This window comes from Phyllobates terribilis, unplaced genomic scaffold (assembly GCF_046119375.1).
Source record: "Phyllobates terribilis strain yellow unplaced genomic scaffold, ASM4611937v1 Scaffold_2__4_contigs__length_985480577, whole genome shotgun sequence".
Lineage (NCBI taxonomy): Eukaryota > Metazoa > Chordata > Amphibia > Anura > Dendrobatidae > Phyllobates > Phyllobates terribilis.
Genome location: NW_027362762.1, coordinates 744,802,439 through 744,820,538, shown reverse-complemented (window position 1 = coordinate 744,820,538; position 18,100 = coordinate 744,802,439). Strand labels below are relative to the sequence as shown.

The window sequence follows — 18,100 nt, the reverse complement described above, 5'->3', positions numbered from 1 at the left end:
AGTCATGTGAAAAAACCCTATTAGGCTATGTTCACACACGTTGTGTTATGCTGCAGATTTTTATGCAAATTTTCAGCTGCGTCTTGCAGTACCAGCAGTGTATGAGAAACCAGAATTCTCTGTTCACACATGCTGCTTTTTGTTTGCTGCATATTTTCTGCCTTGCTTGTGTATTTGGAAAATAGAACAAGTCATTTCTTTCAGCGCCTGCGTTTTTGCTGTGTATTTGCAGCATTTTTTCACCCATAGGAAGTAATGGGTGGTCAAAAAAATGCAGCAAACACGCAGCAAAAAACGCAACAAAAAAACGCAAAAAAACCTGCGTTTTTAACACAGCTGTTTTCCTGCCAGAGAAAAATTAGCAGCAGATTTGCAGCAGAAAAAAACACAACGTGTGTGAACATAGCCGTGACCTGCAACCTGTTGCCAAACGATATTAATCTGCAGATATGGGGTTAATCTGCAAGTTAGTAGCATTCTGAAGCTATGCCGCCACTGAACTAAAAGTCCAGCTCTTCCATTGGTACAGAGCCAGCTGTCAGTCAGTGCATGGACGTGGTTACAGCCGCCGCTCACTACGTACTGATGCTGCTGTTCATCCACATAGATGCCGCTGTCAATTTCTGTCATTTAAGTGATTTGTTCCTGGGAGGATCCATTAACCCCTTCACAACATCCACCGTACATGTGCGACACAAGTCAGAAGCGGGTGTATGGAGCAGGCTCACGTGGTGAGTCTGACCCATACCCGGCAAGTGATGGCCGTGTGGTACAGCTAGGTCCTGCTTCTAACAATCGCAGGTGGTGATTTAACTTATTAAAAGCCGATGTCAAACTCTAACAGCAATAAGGTTTATCCCGTCATATGGCAATCCATCACAATAAAGACTTTGGGTGTCTTAAAATCATGCCCATAGAGCACATTTCGTGCACCACTCCCAATAGAATTCAGTGTCTCAATAGGAAAGAGATATACTGGATATATCAACTAAATATTTTGAACAAATGTCTTGGCTTGGTCTTGATCCACTGTCACGATCCAGGTTTTGACCGAGTTAAGTTTCCTTTTCTTCTTATGATCATTGCTTTCTGTTCCCAGTAGTCTGCACCATTCCCCAGGATACTTTCAGTGCTCATCATACCACCTAGTGGACATTAATGCACACGACTATTCTCTAGTACTACACTGGTAATACGGACACACTCAGGGGTGGATTAAGAGTAGCAAGGGCCCCGGGCAGTTTAGAAGGCGAGCCCCCCCACACACACACACCTGATGTATCACATGCGTTTCAATGTGCGGATGGTACCCGGGTCTAGAGGAGAGGAGACTCTCCTCCACACCCAGGTACCATAGTACCTGTAAAAAAAAAAAGAATAAAATAAAAAATAAATATTATACTTACCTTCTCATGGCCACCGGTGTCTTTATCCGATGCGTCCTGGCTTGCCGGCAGCTCACAATGGTCTGAAAAGGACCTGCCGTGACGTCATTTAGTCATGTGACGGGTCACTCGACCGCTGACGTCGGCAGGCCATCAGAAGGTAATTATATATTTATTTTTTACCTTTCTTTTACAGTCACACTATATAAATCCATGCCGGTTGCATGGATTTATATAGTGTGACCAAGTTGTCAAGCACTTTCCAAGTGATGCTAAAATCGCTTGAAAAAGTGCTTGATAACCCGCGGAAATGCATGTGAAGAAAACTTCACTTCCGCCTGTCCCTGGCAGGAAAAACGCATGTAAAATAAGCATGTACAATCCGCATGCTTTTTTTCTGCCAGGGAGATGCAGAAACGCTCAAAAAAAATCCGGAGCATTTCGGCATCGTGGGCACATAGCCTTACATTAATTGTATGACTTAATATTGAGCACACGTAGCCATCTATACACGGCGGGAGGCCGCATGGCACCATCTATACACAGCGGGAGGCCGCACGGCGCCATCTATACACAGCAGGAGGCCGCACGGCGCCATCTATACACAGCGAGAGGCCATACGTAGCCATCTATACACAGCGGGAGGCCGCACGTAGCCATCTATACACAGCAGGAGGCCGCACAGCGCCATCTATACACAGCAGGAGGCCGCACGTAGCCATCTATACACAGCAGGAGCCTGCACAGCGCCATCTATACACAGCAGGAGGCCGCACGTAGCCATCTATACACAGCAGGAGGCCGCACGTAGCCATCTATACAAAGCAGGAGGCCGCACAGCACCATCTATACACAGCGGGAGGCCGCACGGCGCCATCTATACACAGCAGGAGGCCGCACGTAGCCATCTATACACAGCAGGAGGCCGCACGTAGCCATCTATACACAGCGGGAGGCCACACGGCGCCATCTATACACAGCGGGAGGCCTCACGTAGCCATCTATACACAGCGGGAGGCCGCACGTAGCCATCTATACACAGCGGGAGGCTGCACGTAGCCATCTATACACAGCGGGAGGCCGCATGTAGCCATCTATACACAGCGGGAGGCCGCACATAGCCATCTATACACAGCGGGAGGCCGCAAATAGCCATCTATACACAGCAGGAGGCCGCACGGCGCCATCTATACACAGCGGGAGGCCGCACGGCGCCATCTATACACAGCGGGAGGCCGCACGTAGCCATCTATACACAGCAGGAGGCCGCACGTAGCCATCTATACACAGCGGGAGGCCGCACGTAGCCATCTATACACAGCGGGAGGCCACACATAGCCATCTATACACAGCAGGAGGCCGCACGTAGCCATCTATACACAGCGGGAGGCCGCACGTAGCCATCTATACACAGCGGGAGGCCGCACATAGCCATCTATACACAGCGGGAGGCAGCACGTAGCCATCTATACACAGCAGGAGGCCACACGGCGCCATTTATACACAGCGGACGGCCGCACGGCGCCATCTTTACACAGCAGGAGGCCGCACGGTGCCATCTATACACAGCGAGAGGCCGCACGTAGCCATCTATACACAGCGGGAGGCCGCACGTAGCCATCTATACACAGCGGGAGGCCGCACGTAGCCATCTATACACAGCGGAAGGTCGCACGTAGCCATCTATACACAGCAGGAGGCCGCACAGCGCCATCTATACACAGCAGGAGGCTGCACGTAGCCATCTATACACAGCGGGAGGCCGCACAGCGCCATCTATACACAGCAGGAGGCCGCACGTAGCCATCTATACACAGCAGGAGGCCGCACGTAGCAATCTATACACAGCGGGAGGCCGCACATAGCCATCTATACACAGCGGAAGGCCGCACGTAGCCATCTATACACAGCGGGAGGCCGCACGGCGCCATCTATACACAGCGGGAGGCCGCACGGCGCCATCTATACACAGCGGGAGGCCGCACGGCGCCATTTATACACAGCGGGAGGCCGCACGTAGCCATCTATACACAGCGGGAGGCCGCACGTAGCCATCTATACACAGCGGGAGGCCGCACGTAACCATCTATACACAGCGGGAGGCCGCACGTAGCCATCTATACACAGCGGAAGGTCGCACGTAGCCATCTATACACAGCAGGAGGCCGCACAGCGCCATCTATACACAGCGGGAGGCCGCACGTAGCCATCTATACACAGCGGGAGGCCGCACAGCGCCATCTATACACAGCAGGAGGCCGCACGTAGCCATCTATACACAGCGGGAGGCCGCACGTAGCCATCTATACACAGCGGGAGGCCAAACATAGCCATCTATACACAGCGGGAGGCCGCACGGCGCCATCTATACACAGCGGGAGGCCGCACGGCGCCATCTATACACAGCGGGAGGCCGCACGTAGCCATCTATACAGAGCGGGAGGCCACACGTAGCCATCTATACACAGCGGGAGGCCGCACGTAACCATCTATACACAGCGGGAGGCCGCACGTAGCCATCTATACACAGCGGAAGGTCGCACGTAGCCATCTATACACAGGAGGAGGCCGCACAGCGCCATCTATACACAGCGGGAGGCCGCACGTAGCCATCTATACACAGCGGGAGGCCGCACAGCGCCATCTATACACAGCAGGAGGCCGCACGTAGCCATCTATACACAGCGGGAGGCCGCACGTAGCCATCTATACACAGCGGGAGGCCGCACGTAGCCATCTATACACAGCGGGAGGCCGCACGTAGCCATCTATACACAGCGGGAGGCCGCACGGCGCCATCTATACACAGCGGGAGGCCGCACGTAGCCATCTATACACAGCAGGAGGCCGCACGTAGCCATCTATACACAGCGGGAGGCCGCACGTAGCCATCTATACACAGCGGGAGGCCGCACCTAGCCATCTATACACAGCGGGAGGCCGCACGAAGCCATCTATACACAGCGGGAGGCCGCACGTAGCCATCTATACACAGCGGGAGGTCGCACGTAGCCATCTATACAAAGCGGGAGGCCGCACAGCGCCATCTATACACAGCGGGAGGCCGCACGGCGCCATCTATACACAGCGAGAGGCCGCACGGCGCCATCTATACACAGCGGGAGGCTGCACGGCGCCATCTATACACAGCGGGAGGCCGCACGTAGCCATCTATACACAGCGGGAGGCCGCACGGCGCCATTTATACACAGCGGGAGGCCGCACGGCGCCATCTATACACAGCGGGAGGCCGCACGCAGCCATCTATACACAGCAGGAGGCCGCACGGCGCCATCTATACACAGCGGGAGGCCGCACGGCGCCATCTATACACAGCGGGAGGCCGCACGGCGCCATCTATACACAGCGGGAGGCCGCACATAGCCATCTATACACAGCGGGAGGCCGCACGGCGCCATCTATACACAGCAGGAGGCCACACATAGACATCTATACACAGCGGGAGGCCGCACATAGCCATCTATACACAGCGGGAGGCCGCACATAGCCATCTATACACAGCAGGAGGCCGCACGTAGCCATCTATACACAGCGGGAGGCCGCAAGTAGCCATCTATACACAGCGGGAGGCCGCACGTAGCCATCTATACACAGCGGGAGGCCGCACGTAGCCATCTATACACAGCGGGAGGCCGCACATAGCCATCTATACACAGCAGGAGGCCACACGGTGCCATCTATACACAGCGGGAGGCCGCACATAGCCATCTATACACAGCTGGAGGCCGCACGGCCCCATCTATACACAGCTGGAGGCCGCACGTAGCCATCTATACACAGCAGGAGGCCGCACGTAGCCATCTATACACAGCAGGAGGCCGCACGTAGCCATCTATACACAGCAGGAGGCCGCACGTAGCCATCTATACACAGGAGGAGGCCACACGGCGCCATCTATACACAGCAGGAGGCCGCACGGCGCCATCTATACACAGCAGGAGGCCGCACGTAGCCATCTATACACAGCAGGAGGCCACACGGTGCCATCTATACACAGCGGGAGGCCGCAAGTAGCCATCTATACACAGCAGGAGGCCGCACAGTGCCACCTGTACACAGCGGGAGGCCGCACGGAGCCATCTATACACAGCGGGAGGCCGCACGGCGCCATCTACACACAGCGGGAGACCACATGGCGCCATCTATGCACAGCGGGAGGCCGCACGTAGCCATCTATACACAGCAGGAGGCCGCACAGCGCCATCTATACACAGCAGGAGGCCGCACGTAGCCATCTATACACAGCGGGAGGCCGCACGGCGCCCCCCCCAGAGACAGCAGGAGGCCGCACACAGTCACGCACACACAAACATATACAGACATATACATACACGCATAAACACATTTGAAACACAAAAATACATATAAACAGACATCACACAATGATATCTCAGCACACAGCAGGAGGACGCACGGCGCCATCTATACACAGCAGGAGGCCGCACGTAGCCATCTATACACAGCAGGAGGCCACACGGTGCCATCTATACACAGCGGGAGGCCGCACATAGCCATCTATACACAGCGGGAGGCCGCACGTAGCCATCTATACACAGCGGGAGGCCGCACGTAGCCATCTATACACAGCAGGAGGCCGCACGTAGCCATCTATACACAGCAGGAGGCCGCACGGCGCCATCTATACACAGCAGGAGGCCGCACGGCGCCATCTATACACAGCAGGAGGCCGCACGTAGCCATCTATACACAGCAGGAGGCCACACGGTGCCATCTATACACAGCGGGAGGCCGCAAGTAGCCATCTATACACAGCAGGAGGCCGCACAGTGCCACCTGTACACAGCGGGAGGCCGCACGGAGCCATCTATACACAGCGGGAGGCCGCACGGCGCCATCTACACACAGCGGGAGACCACATGGCGCCATCTATGCACAGCGGGGGGCCGCACGTAGCCATCTATACACAGCAGGAGGCCGCACAGCGCCATCTATACACAGCAGGAGGCCGCACGTAGCCATCTATACACAGCGGGAGGCCGCACGGCGCCCCCCCCAGAGACAGCAGGAGGCCGCACACAGTCACGCACACACAAACATATACAGACATATACATACACGCATAAACACATTTGAAACACAAAAATACATATAAACAGACATCACACAATGATATCTCAGCACACAGCAGGAGGACGCACGGCGCCATCTATACACAGCAGGAGGCCACACGTAGCCATCTATACACAGCAGGAGGCCACACGGTGCCATCTATACACAGCGGGAGGCCGCACATAGCCATCTATACACAGCGGGAGGCCGCACGTAGCCATCTATACACAGCGGGAGGCCGCACGTAGCCATCTATACACAGCGGGAGGCCGCACGTATCCATCTATACACAGCGGGAGGCCGCACGGCGCCATCTATACACAGCGGGAGGCCGCACGGCGCCATCTATACACAGCGAGAGGCCGCACGGCGCCATCTATACACAGCGTACACAGACATATACATACACGCATAAACACATTTGAAACACAAAAATACATATAAACAGACATCACACAATGATATCTCCCTGCAGACACACACACACTCACTCAATCACACATACACACTCACACACACACACACACACACTCTCACTCATACACACTCTCTCTCAAACACACTCTCTCTCATACACACGCTCTCTCATACACACTCTCTCTCATACACACACTCTCACACACAGACTCACCATCCCCTGGCTCGGCTCCAGTCTTCCTACTGCTCCTCTACGGTGGTAAGTAGCACAGCAGGTCGGGCGCACACTGCGTGACGTCACAGCTAGGAGACACTGCCGCGCACAGGGCCGTGTTTCCTAGCAGGGACGCGGCCGTGCCAGCACAGGGAAGTTAACTGCTGCAGAAGATGCAGCGTCCGTGCGCCGCTGCAGGGGTAGCGGTCCGGGGGCCCCCCCGCCACTGTCTGCCAGTATGTGCCGCAGCGCCGCACATATAATGAGGGCAATCTGGCCATAGACACCCCGGAGCCCCGGGCCCCCTGGAGGCACGAGGCCCTGGGCGGTAGCCCAGATTGCCCTCATTATAATCCGCCTATGGACACACTCCTAAAGAAGTCATTCATGTTCTGCAAATAATTCTGGTTGCAGATACGATCACATATTCTATTATAAGAAGAATTTAAAAAAAAAAAAAATTTGGGAAACAATTGATTGTATGTGAGTACACATTTCATGCATTTGGGCTGTATAATACAGACAAGGGTAACTGGTACATTTCTTAATACGTATCATCCATAAGACACATTCTCTTCTGTCTTTTAGATCTTGACATACATTTTTATTTTGTTTAGTATGTACATATAAGTTAGATATATCTTTTAATATTCGTTTATTACTTCCTATCAGAACAAGATCAGTCTCAATATACATGAGCACCCGTGGCTTAGAGGGTTGTACCATGAATAGGATCTAAAAAAGGTCCAGTTAATCGCAATACAACAAATTCAATTCCCACTTCAGGAATTATACATATATATATTTTTTTAAATAATTTATTTTTTTTGCATTGAACTATATCGGTTCTTAATTATTTTTTAATCATGCTAACAATATTTTATTCCCGCCGCATATATACATTGATGGATACTCAAATTTATGCCTTTTTATGGATTACACTTTTCTGCTGCCTTAATGGCCACTTTGCTTTGGCGCCAGTTTTTTTCACATTTTTTGTATATATATGTCCACTTCTTGCTATACCTGACACAAGCTATGCACTGATGAGGTGGACAGGACGTCCACGAAACTCGTCTGATTTTAGCTTCTAGATTTTAGCTTCTAAATAAATGGACTCTTAACTAAGCACTGGGTATTGCATCCCTTCTTTTGACCCGGAGGAGTGGGGAATCATTGTCACTTTCTTGCATCCACAACTTATGAAACTCGAACAGCAGCATTTAACACGTGCTGGCATGGGGTTGCGTCATTCAATGCGCCCATCGTCACACCCTTGACATGATCGCGGGTCACCGTTGGGTTACTATGACAGCCGGTGGTATGTTGAAGACCTCCATGCTTGTCATTACGGAGCTCACTTGAAACCCTGCCTGTTTCTGGGCTTCAAAGTAGACCGTGAATATTACTATATAATGCTGTGGCATCACTGTAGCACAAGCGATCAGGCAATCGCAGCTTCAAGTCTCCTAAGGGGACTAACAAAAACAGTGAAAAGTAAAAAAAAGTTTTAAAAAAATATGAAAAAAATTAAAAATGCATAAGTTCAAATCACCACCCTCTTTCCCCCATTAAAAATAAACATAAAAAATACACATATTTGGTATCGCCACATTCAGAAAAGTTCGCATTCAGAAAATATCAAAATAATTAACCCAATCGGTAAACACTGTAAACAAGAAAAATTCAAGAACGTCAAAATTACATTTTTTGCTCTCTGCAAGACCACAAAAAATGCTGTCATATCTATCCCAAAATGCTATCAATAAAAACCAAGCGTTTACGCTGCGGAAATTCCGCAGCATATACGCTTGTAAAACGCTATGTGGGCACATACCCTCATAGTCTTTAGTAAGTGGGCAGCTCCTCACATTTGGTATTATCATAACTGAACTGATGAGGAGAATCATGCTGCTCGGTAATTTTTACCACAAAAATGTACGCCATAAAAACAATTCCCAAGAAACAATGCCAGAATTGAGTTTCTTCTCCCCATTTGGAATTTTTTTTCCTTGTTTTCCATTACACTATGTGGTAAAATGAATTGTGTAATTGAAAAGTACAACTCATCTTGCAAAAAACAAGCCCACATATGTCTATGTGGACAAAAAAATAAAGTTATGGCTCTAGGAAGAAGTGGAGGAAAAAACTAAACAGCAAAAACGGGTTAAGGTCCAGTTTGAAATCATCATCTTTGTACTACTACGAGTAAGATTATCAATTTTTATTACATATCACAATATAATCAAAATGTTAAACTTACAATAAATAAAAAATTGAACAACATATAAAAGTTTAAATCCCCCTCTCTCCCAATCAAAAAAAAAGAAAAGAAGAAGCATATTTGATATTGCGTATCCATAACCGCACCTAACCAAGTTTGGCATCTCCATAATCATAATCATATTGACCCATAGCATCATATTGGCAGGTCATTTTTACCACATATTAAACCCAAAATATGGAATGTGAAAATGAACCCCCCCAAAAAAAAACAATAGTGGAATTGCACTTTCTTCACTGATAGTGATGAGCGCAAGTGCTCGTTACTCGAGTTTGTCTAGGGTGTTCGGGTATGCGCCTAGTATCGCGAGAGCTCGATTGAGATGTTCGAGGTTCCTAACCAGCATGTTTTAGACAGCCACAAAACATGCAGGGATTGCCTGACATACATGGGCAATCCCCGCAGGTTTTGTGACTGTCTAACAGCAGCGAAACATGCAGCCGCGGGGACTTGAACATGTCACTCAAGCACCCGCGATTCCCTGAGCATACCCGAGCACCCTAGACAAACTCCAGTAACGAGCACTTAGGTTCATCACTATTCACTATTTCACTTAAATTATATTTTTTCCTATTTTTCAGGACATTATATGGTAAAGTTAGGCTAAGTGCCCACAATGCAGAAATGCTGCAGATTTTTTCCCCATCTCCCTGGCAGGAAAAACGCATGCGGATTTTACATGCGTTTTTCCCGCCAGGTAGAAGCGTTTGTCAAGCATTTTTGCATGCATTTCTGCATGCGGGTTATCAAGCGCTTTTCCAAGCGATTTTAGCATCACTTGGTAAAGTGCTTGACAACTTGGTCACACTATATAAATCCATGCAACCGGCATGGATTTATATAGTGTGACCAAGTTAACAGTTAAAAAAAAAGAATAAAAATGGTAAAAAAAATAAAAAATAAAACATTATATTCACCTTCCGATTGCCCCCGGTCTCCTGTACGGCTCGTGGTGGTGTAAAAGGACCTTTCATGACATCATTTAGTCATGGGACAGGTCACGCGACCGCCGACGTCAGCAATCGCGTGACCAATCATATGACTAAATTACGTCATGGAAGGTCCTTTTAGACCATCGCGAGCCACCGGGCAGCAAGGACGCACAACAGAGGAGACCGGGGGACATTAGAAGGTAAGTTTATTTTATATTTTACATTTTTTTTAACAGGTACTATGGTTCACGGGTCTAGATGAGAGTCTCCTCTTCTCCAGACCCGGGGACCATCCGCACATTGAATCGCTTCATATCCGCATGTGCACATGTAGTCATGCGGATATTAAGCGATTCAATGCAAGTCAATGGTGGCAATTACGCTGCGTGTCCGCAAAAATAATGGACATGCTGTGTATTTTTCCGCAATGATTATCCGTAGCAGAAATTTCCACAGCATGTGCACAGCACATGCGGATTATCATTGTGGATCATGGGGCACGTATTACCAAGCGTTTTTTAAGCGTTTTCGCTGCGGAAATTCCGCGGCAAAAACGTTTGAAAAACGCATAGTGGGCACGCAGCCTTAATGGTGTCACTCCAAGTTTCAACTTATCCTGCATAATAATAATATTAATCTTTTTATTTGTATAGCGCCAACATATTCCGCAGCGCTTTACAATTCAGACAATTTACAGACATTATCAGCACTGTCCCCATTATAAAAACATGCCCTCCTATGGCTATGTCTAGAAAAAAAATAAAAAAGAAGAAGAGAGAAACAATAGCATAAAATGGTAATTAACTCCAGCGCGAACTGGTTAAAGTAAATTATATTTTCACTTTTTAGAAATACAAAAAAATTCACATTTTCTAATATTTCCTGTTTTCAAAATTAGCATATGGAATTGATAAGAAAAATCCTCCTGATAACCAGCCATTAAGCGTCACCAATTTCATTCCTTCTCAGGTGACTAGTACGATAAAGACTGATGGGCAAGTATATAAAACATCTGAAGAAATAATGTTCCAAAAAATATTGGAAAAGCAAAAATATAACAACAACAGTAAAATAAGAAATTGTCTACATGTCAAAATACCAAACAGAAACACAAATGCCAAATGTGTATATCTCAGGGACGAAATGAGCTGTTTCTGGCCAGAAAAATGCATTAATAAACCATGGAATGTCACTGCCCGGTGTTGTTTTTATAGATTGTGAATATTTTAAGATAAAGCATCTAAACTTCTCTGATCTTGTTCCCATCCCAGCCAAGCTCAACTTCTAAATGATGGTTCAGATTTTTGAGGGGTTATTTTTAACTGTCACATTTGAGCCAATGTCAATGCCTTGGGTAAGAGTTGATGTGGAATGCCTGGGTTATGAGGTGTATTGGGCTCTCATGTTACCCTGTCTCCGCTACATGATATCCTAAAATTGTTTCTCAAATATATATAGCTTTACAGTTCCTAAAATTGTTTCCATTCAGAATTAATTTTCTTCTTTATGAACACATTTTTTTCGTCCTGAAACCCAATTAAATATATTTACTCACACGACAGCTTGATATATAGGCACATTTTACTTGTGCATAAAACCCTATTGCTATATATGATGCTGATTGTGCACATTAATCTAATACTATAGGACTGGACTTGTCTGTATGTTTTCTGTATTGTGCATTGGGATTGTGGCCACCCCCTAGAGAGGTGAGTCACTAGTTAGGGACCATCCATAAGGCACATCCATGAGAACTTACTTTTTGGTCAATAAATTGTAACTAAGAACCTTCCAAGTCACTACAGATAGAGACCATCAATGAGGTTCACCTTGTTAATGGTAGATGGGCTTATTCACCGTTTGATCAAATAATGTTAAAACTAAGTAATGTTTTTTGACGTATAGTAATGGTAGAATTTATGTATGAAATAATCATAGTGTGCTGGTGCATACTGTTTGTATGCTGGTAAATATGACTTGATATTCTACATTTTTCCTTATTATATGTGTTTAAGTACAAGTGTCTAAAGTAGTCACCGATAAACATTCTTGTAGTCAACAATCAGAGAAATAATTTGTTACAGGATATTACACACCTGTCCCAGGTATTCCGGGCTCTGCTCACTTCTCCTGAGTCTGCTGCCTTCTGTTGTGCTCCACATTGGGTTTTGAAAGTTGCCAAGATGAGTGACATCATCTCTCTAGATCTATTTAAGGACCATTGACACACTACTGTGTCTTGAGAATAAAGGGGTTGTCCACTACTTTATATGATCCCCCAATGTATTACCCCAGGGCCCATAAGTGTTTCTCTAAATACCTTGAGGTGCCTTTTCTGCCTGGGAGCGGCGCTATCACTGGCCGCTCACAGGCATCATGTGACCCCAGCTGCAGCCGGCTCTGACATCCACTGACGTCACGACAAGTCCAGGCTGCAGCCAAGGGTCCCCTCACACCCGGCATCCCCTATGCGCTCTCCCTCTCCTCATTCACTGGGAAAGCGCGAGATGAATTCTGGGTGTGACACACAGGGTCCACAGCCCAGCATCCACCGCGGGGAGCACATCACTGGTGTCACGCCTCACTTGACGGGTCACGTGATGCCTCTGAGCGGCCAGCGATAGCGCCGCTCTGAGGCAGAAAAGGTACCGCAAGGTATATACAAAAACACTTCTGGGCCCCAGTTGGATACATTGGGGAGTTCATATAAAGTAGTGGACAACTTCTTTAAGAATCCTAATCCTATATTTGGTGTGCTCCACCATCTGTGATTTTGTGTTTTGTGTTTGTACTTGCTGGATCGATGCCCGGGGTCCATATGCCCACCCGGACCAAAAGCTTAGAGGATCACCTGGTGTAGCCTAAACACCGGAATGTTGATTACCTTAGGGGGATTAAAGAGAATGTCAGAATGATTCACCCCTTTTCTCTTCAGTATATGGTCAGGCTGCTCTCTGAAAGATAATGTCATCCACATCTTTACTGATACTAATGTTGCTCTCTGATAGAAAAAAAATCACTGTTTTAATTCACATACAAATGAAGCATAAGTGTTCTGGCTGTGATCAAAGAATTCCCTGAGCCTGTGCCTCCCTGGCTCTATGCCCAACCCCGGCTGTGTGGGGAATAGAACCAAAAGCTTGGGAAGTGCTCTGATCACCCCCAGAGCACCATAGCCTCATTTGCATATTAATTAAAATATAGATTTTTGTTCAGTCAGAGAGTAACAAATCGCATTAAGACATTATATTTCAGACCATAAAAACAGTTTAAGGGGTTGGATTGTTCTGACACATTCCCTTTAAGCCAACTGTGCTCCCTGGCTCCTTTAAAGGAATATGAGCATTATAAAGGGGGCACTAAACACTCCTCTCTATTAGCCACAACGAAGAGCAACTACACTGTAAACAATGCCACCCACTCTGATGGAGCTGTTCGTTATAATGGGCACCGTGGAATACAACATTTCCCTAGTATCATCTGGAAATGGATGGCAGCCCACAGATGTATCCAGACATAACAGCTTATCCCTGGGGTATTAGGTGCAAGACCTGCACTGATCACAGATGAAGCTCATTTGAAGAGGACCTGTCCAATACCTTCATATGTCTATTTTAGCAAAACCTCATGAAATAACAATCCTGAAGCATCTTTCATCAGATCTCAAAAATTGTTTTTTCTGTCTCTCTTCCAGGAAATGTAAAGGTTTTTCTCACAAACAAGGTTAATTTTAAAGCTGATTTTCATCAATAGATCTTGGAATAATAATAATTTCCACAATTGGATGTGTTTTAAAAAAATGTTCCTGTGCTGAAATAATCTTATAAATGTGCCCCTGACATGGTATAAGGGAGGAAGCAAAAGAGAGTATACAGACAGGACAGCAGGGGATCTTTTGTGAGATAAAGTATTTCCCTGCCTGTTTTCAAAAAATGTTTTACCTCAAAGAAAGAATTATTTAGGGTCTCGTGCTGTAAAGTCTTTATCCTCTGTTTTCCGTTGTCTTTTGCGTTTTCTACCGGGAAAGATGCGGGTTCGACGTGCGAGCCCGCATCAAAGGCAGGGACACAACATATGACGTACATGTACGTCATATGTTGTGAAGGGGTTAATGTCAGTGTATCTGTGACAATCGGCTGCTATGTGGTTGATCCCTATGGGATCCGATTTTTCTTTGATCACAAACAGACTTGAATAGCCGGAGAAGACTAGTGCATGCTATAATTTTTTTCCACACGGACATCAGGTCCTCGTAAAAAAAAAAATGTCAACCGAACAACCCAATCGAATAACATTGGCCATAGTGCTGACTATATAACGTCAGTTTTTTCTGTGGAGAGCACTCAGACCATAAATACAGAAGTGTGAATATAGTCTTACACTCCCATTTACACAGCAAATTATATTACAGAAAATCTAAATGTTGTAATCACCTCCTGAGAGTTCTTCTCCATGTAGCAGAAGACATACTCATCTGCATCCACCAAGATAAACTTGTGTCCATTGAAGTTAACCCGGGCACCAACAAAGAGGTCTTCTGCTTTGAAATATTCTGACATCTCAGACTTAAATAACTCCTGTCCAGGTTTCTTAACTCGACATCTTTCCAAAAACTTGCCACCTGTGATTCCTAAAAACACAATCACACACACATAAGAGATAAATTGGGTCCAAAAGAAAATCCCACTCGGCTATGAGCTGTCCGGCAGCAAACAGAATAATAGCTTTTCTTTAACCACTTAACACCAAAGCTTATTGTCACCTTCCCGACAAGGCCAAAGTTTTCAAATCTGAACAGTGTCAATTAATGTTGTAATAACTCTGTAATGCTTCTACAAATATCAGTGATTTCGATACACATTGTACTTCATGTTAGTGCTAAATTTAGGTATATGTAATTTCTAAATCCCGCATTCATTATTGACTATGGCACTGAGAGGGTTAAACAGCCAGGGTCGGTGCTTGAGTTACAGCAGGAACTCGGCTAACAGTTAAGCCGCACTCCCAGCCGTGATTGTGCAGGCGCAGCTCCTGTGCCCGCATAATCATTATGACGTACCAGTACATCGATTTATGCAAATTTCCTGAGTAATATGACATACCAGTAAGTCATATGTTGGGAGGGGGTTAAGCAAAAAAAATGTCGGTTCAAAAATATAGTAATTCGAAGTTTTACATAAAGATGGAGCAATGAATTTGCACATATATAATTTTATGTTATCATAACAGGATGACTCCCAATAGGATTTCCCTTCTAAATAATCTGTCCCATCTCAGGCATTTATGGCATATTCACCTTTGAAAAAGTATTTATTGCTTGCTATTTTTATTTGACGAAGATTATTTTCAGCCTTTGGATCATTGTTTGCCCTGACTTGTATTTTATCATGTTGTATGACCTCTGTCAGCTCTGAAAAAACGTCTTTCAATCAGAAAGGGGACCTTCACAGCGCCCTCTCCCTTCAAAATGACCTTTACACACACTCATTAGATGCTTCGTTACAGAAGATAGGGTCTGAGTCAGTCCATTGCAGCTAATATAAGTGTGGATTTCTTGAAAGAACAGGAAGTTAGAATCCATAAGATGCTCAGTGGACAGTGTGAAACTTGCTAGATTTCTATTTTTTTTTCATACAGTTTGTGATATGAAAAATAAATGTTTAAAAATACATTTACAGGGGTCTTTTACATTGATTGCCCATCCTTAGGATAGGCCATTGATATCCGATCGTTGGGGTTGCACCACCTGGCACCTCCTCTGATTAGCGGTTACCGATGCCGACTTGGAGTGCTCATTTGCAGAGCTGCAAACCACAGCTCTGTTAATGGTATAGTGGCTGCGGCCGGATACTGCACATCCGTCCCTATTCAAATCAATTGGGGCAGATGTGCAGTACCCAGCTGCAAATAGCTGATCGATGGTTGAGGTGTATAAACCATACGCTCATTGTGAGTTCCCCAATAACTGGTCTAATAGTGGAAGCAGCTGTGGCCTCGATAAGCACTCGTCAGTTAATTGTGTAATTGTCCTGACGATTGGAAGCAGTTTCCCCTGACAAATTGGTGACAGCTGTGGGATCTGCGTGATTCTCCCTGCTGTTATCCCTGACAATGACCTATCCTAGGGATAGACCATCAATGAAAAAAGTTCCGGACAAACTCCTTTAACAATAAAGCCTGATTTCAACAGTAGGCCATTTTCTGATGACATGTTCCCTTTAAAGCTTTCATCTAGAAATACATTTTATATACACAAACTTATATGACAGTCTGGTTTCAGTACCTGAATTTCTTTGCACCGGCTCAAACACAGATATGGTGTCATCACTTAAGAAGTAGGAGACGATGAAAGTTCGTTCTTTTTCAATCGGATTGTCAGTGATAAGTTTTGCAACAAACCTTAGAACATTGCTGTCCAAACCATTCCTAAAACAGAGAGAAGATGTCATCATGTACAAAGTGTATACTGATGTCTACCGCATCACTGTATGCATGCCTCTAGGCTGTCGGATAATGAAAGTCTGCAGTTCTCAGCGATGCCCTAATTATAAAAAATACAGCCGAGCCCCTTTTTTTACGCCCAACAGGTGCTATGTATGTGTCCGTCTCAGACGGGTGGAAAGAGCTCTATGGCTCCAAAATGACTGATAACGATTGCCCTCAGCATGATTCTATACATGAGGCCCAAATTGTCATACATATCAAAGGTATCTTGGCATTCACCCATTGGCATATACATAACACATCTGATATACACCAGGGGATCCACATGTGCCATACTCTGGGTCTTGTAGGGAGCATAAATGATGGAATAATTGCCATAGGATTTTTACATCCTCAACCCACAATGCCATTTGTTGTGAGAAAATCATCCAGCCCTTTATTTTTAAATGCAGATTATAGTATTTATCATCACAACCTCTAGTGGTCGGGCATTTCACACTCAAGCTGCTCTAACTGTAAAGAACCCTTTCCTATCTAGCTGACGGATTCTCCTAGTCTCCACACATAATGAAAGTCCTGCGAAGTTTAAGCTGGGACTACACTAATGTCATTAAAACTTTTTTAAAAATTACCTGTCTTTTTCCATAAATTTCTTGAAATCTCGCTGTGGTGGTTTTGGTAGGAGTCCCAAACAAGAACAAAGAGAGTCTTCCTCAGAACCAAAGCCATTGTAAGGTGGAGTCTTCTTCACAATCTTTACAGGTTGAGAAACTTTGTACTGAACAGGTGTAAAATCCTCTAAAAGACAAAAAATAAATAAACATGAATTCTAATTTACATTTCTGAAGATATATCTGAGATTAGGACGGTATCTCGTAGGAAGTAATGTACGTAGCATCATGAACCTATTATAAAATGACTACCAGATTTAGAAGAAACAGGCCTTCTTTGCGAACCGGTGAATGTTTTTAAAATTTGTTTTAAATCACCAAGCCAATATTGAACATTTTGAGAAAAAAGTATGAAGTGTTAATGTCTTTGAAAAAAAAAATCTCATCCAAAAGCCAGAGGAAGTCTGTAGTCTATGATTTACAGCCGTCGTGCCATTCTCTAATCCAAGCTGCAGGGTATGAGAAATGAATGTATAAGACTAGATTTATGGAAATTAGTTTCCGTAATGTAAAAACGCCACAACAGGGGATGGAAAACATCTGTATGTGTAAAAAATGGTAGATAGGAATAAATGGTGATATAATGCCCCCTAGTGGAGTGTTATCTTCTACAATCTGTATCACAGTGCTTTCTTGTAAACTAGGGCTATATTCGAAGGAAG

The 18,100-nt window shown here is 46.0% G+C and overlaps 1 protein-coding gene across 2 annotated transcripts in view; it reads right to left on the bottom strand.

Moving 5' to 3' along the window:
* The window catches only part of EFHC2 (EF-hand domain containing 2), a 140,464-nt gene that overhangs the window by 42,759 nt on the left and 79,605 nt on the right, over nucleotides 1-18,100 (bottom strand). For both annotated transcript variants that reach the window (XM_073667242.1, XM_073667243.1), the window contains exons 8-10: nucleotides 17,400-17,565; nucleotides 16,607-16,749; nucleotides 14,757-14,953 (exon numbers count right to left, since the gene is read on the bottom strand). In XM_073667242.1, coding sequence (XP_073523343.1) covers nucleotides 14,757-14,953; nucleotides 16,607-16,749; nucleotides 17,400-17,565 — 506 coding nt within the window. The remainder of the gene's footprint in view (nucleotides 1-14,756; nucleotides 14,954-16,606; nucleotides 16,750-17,399; nucleotides 17,566-18,100) is intronic.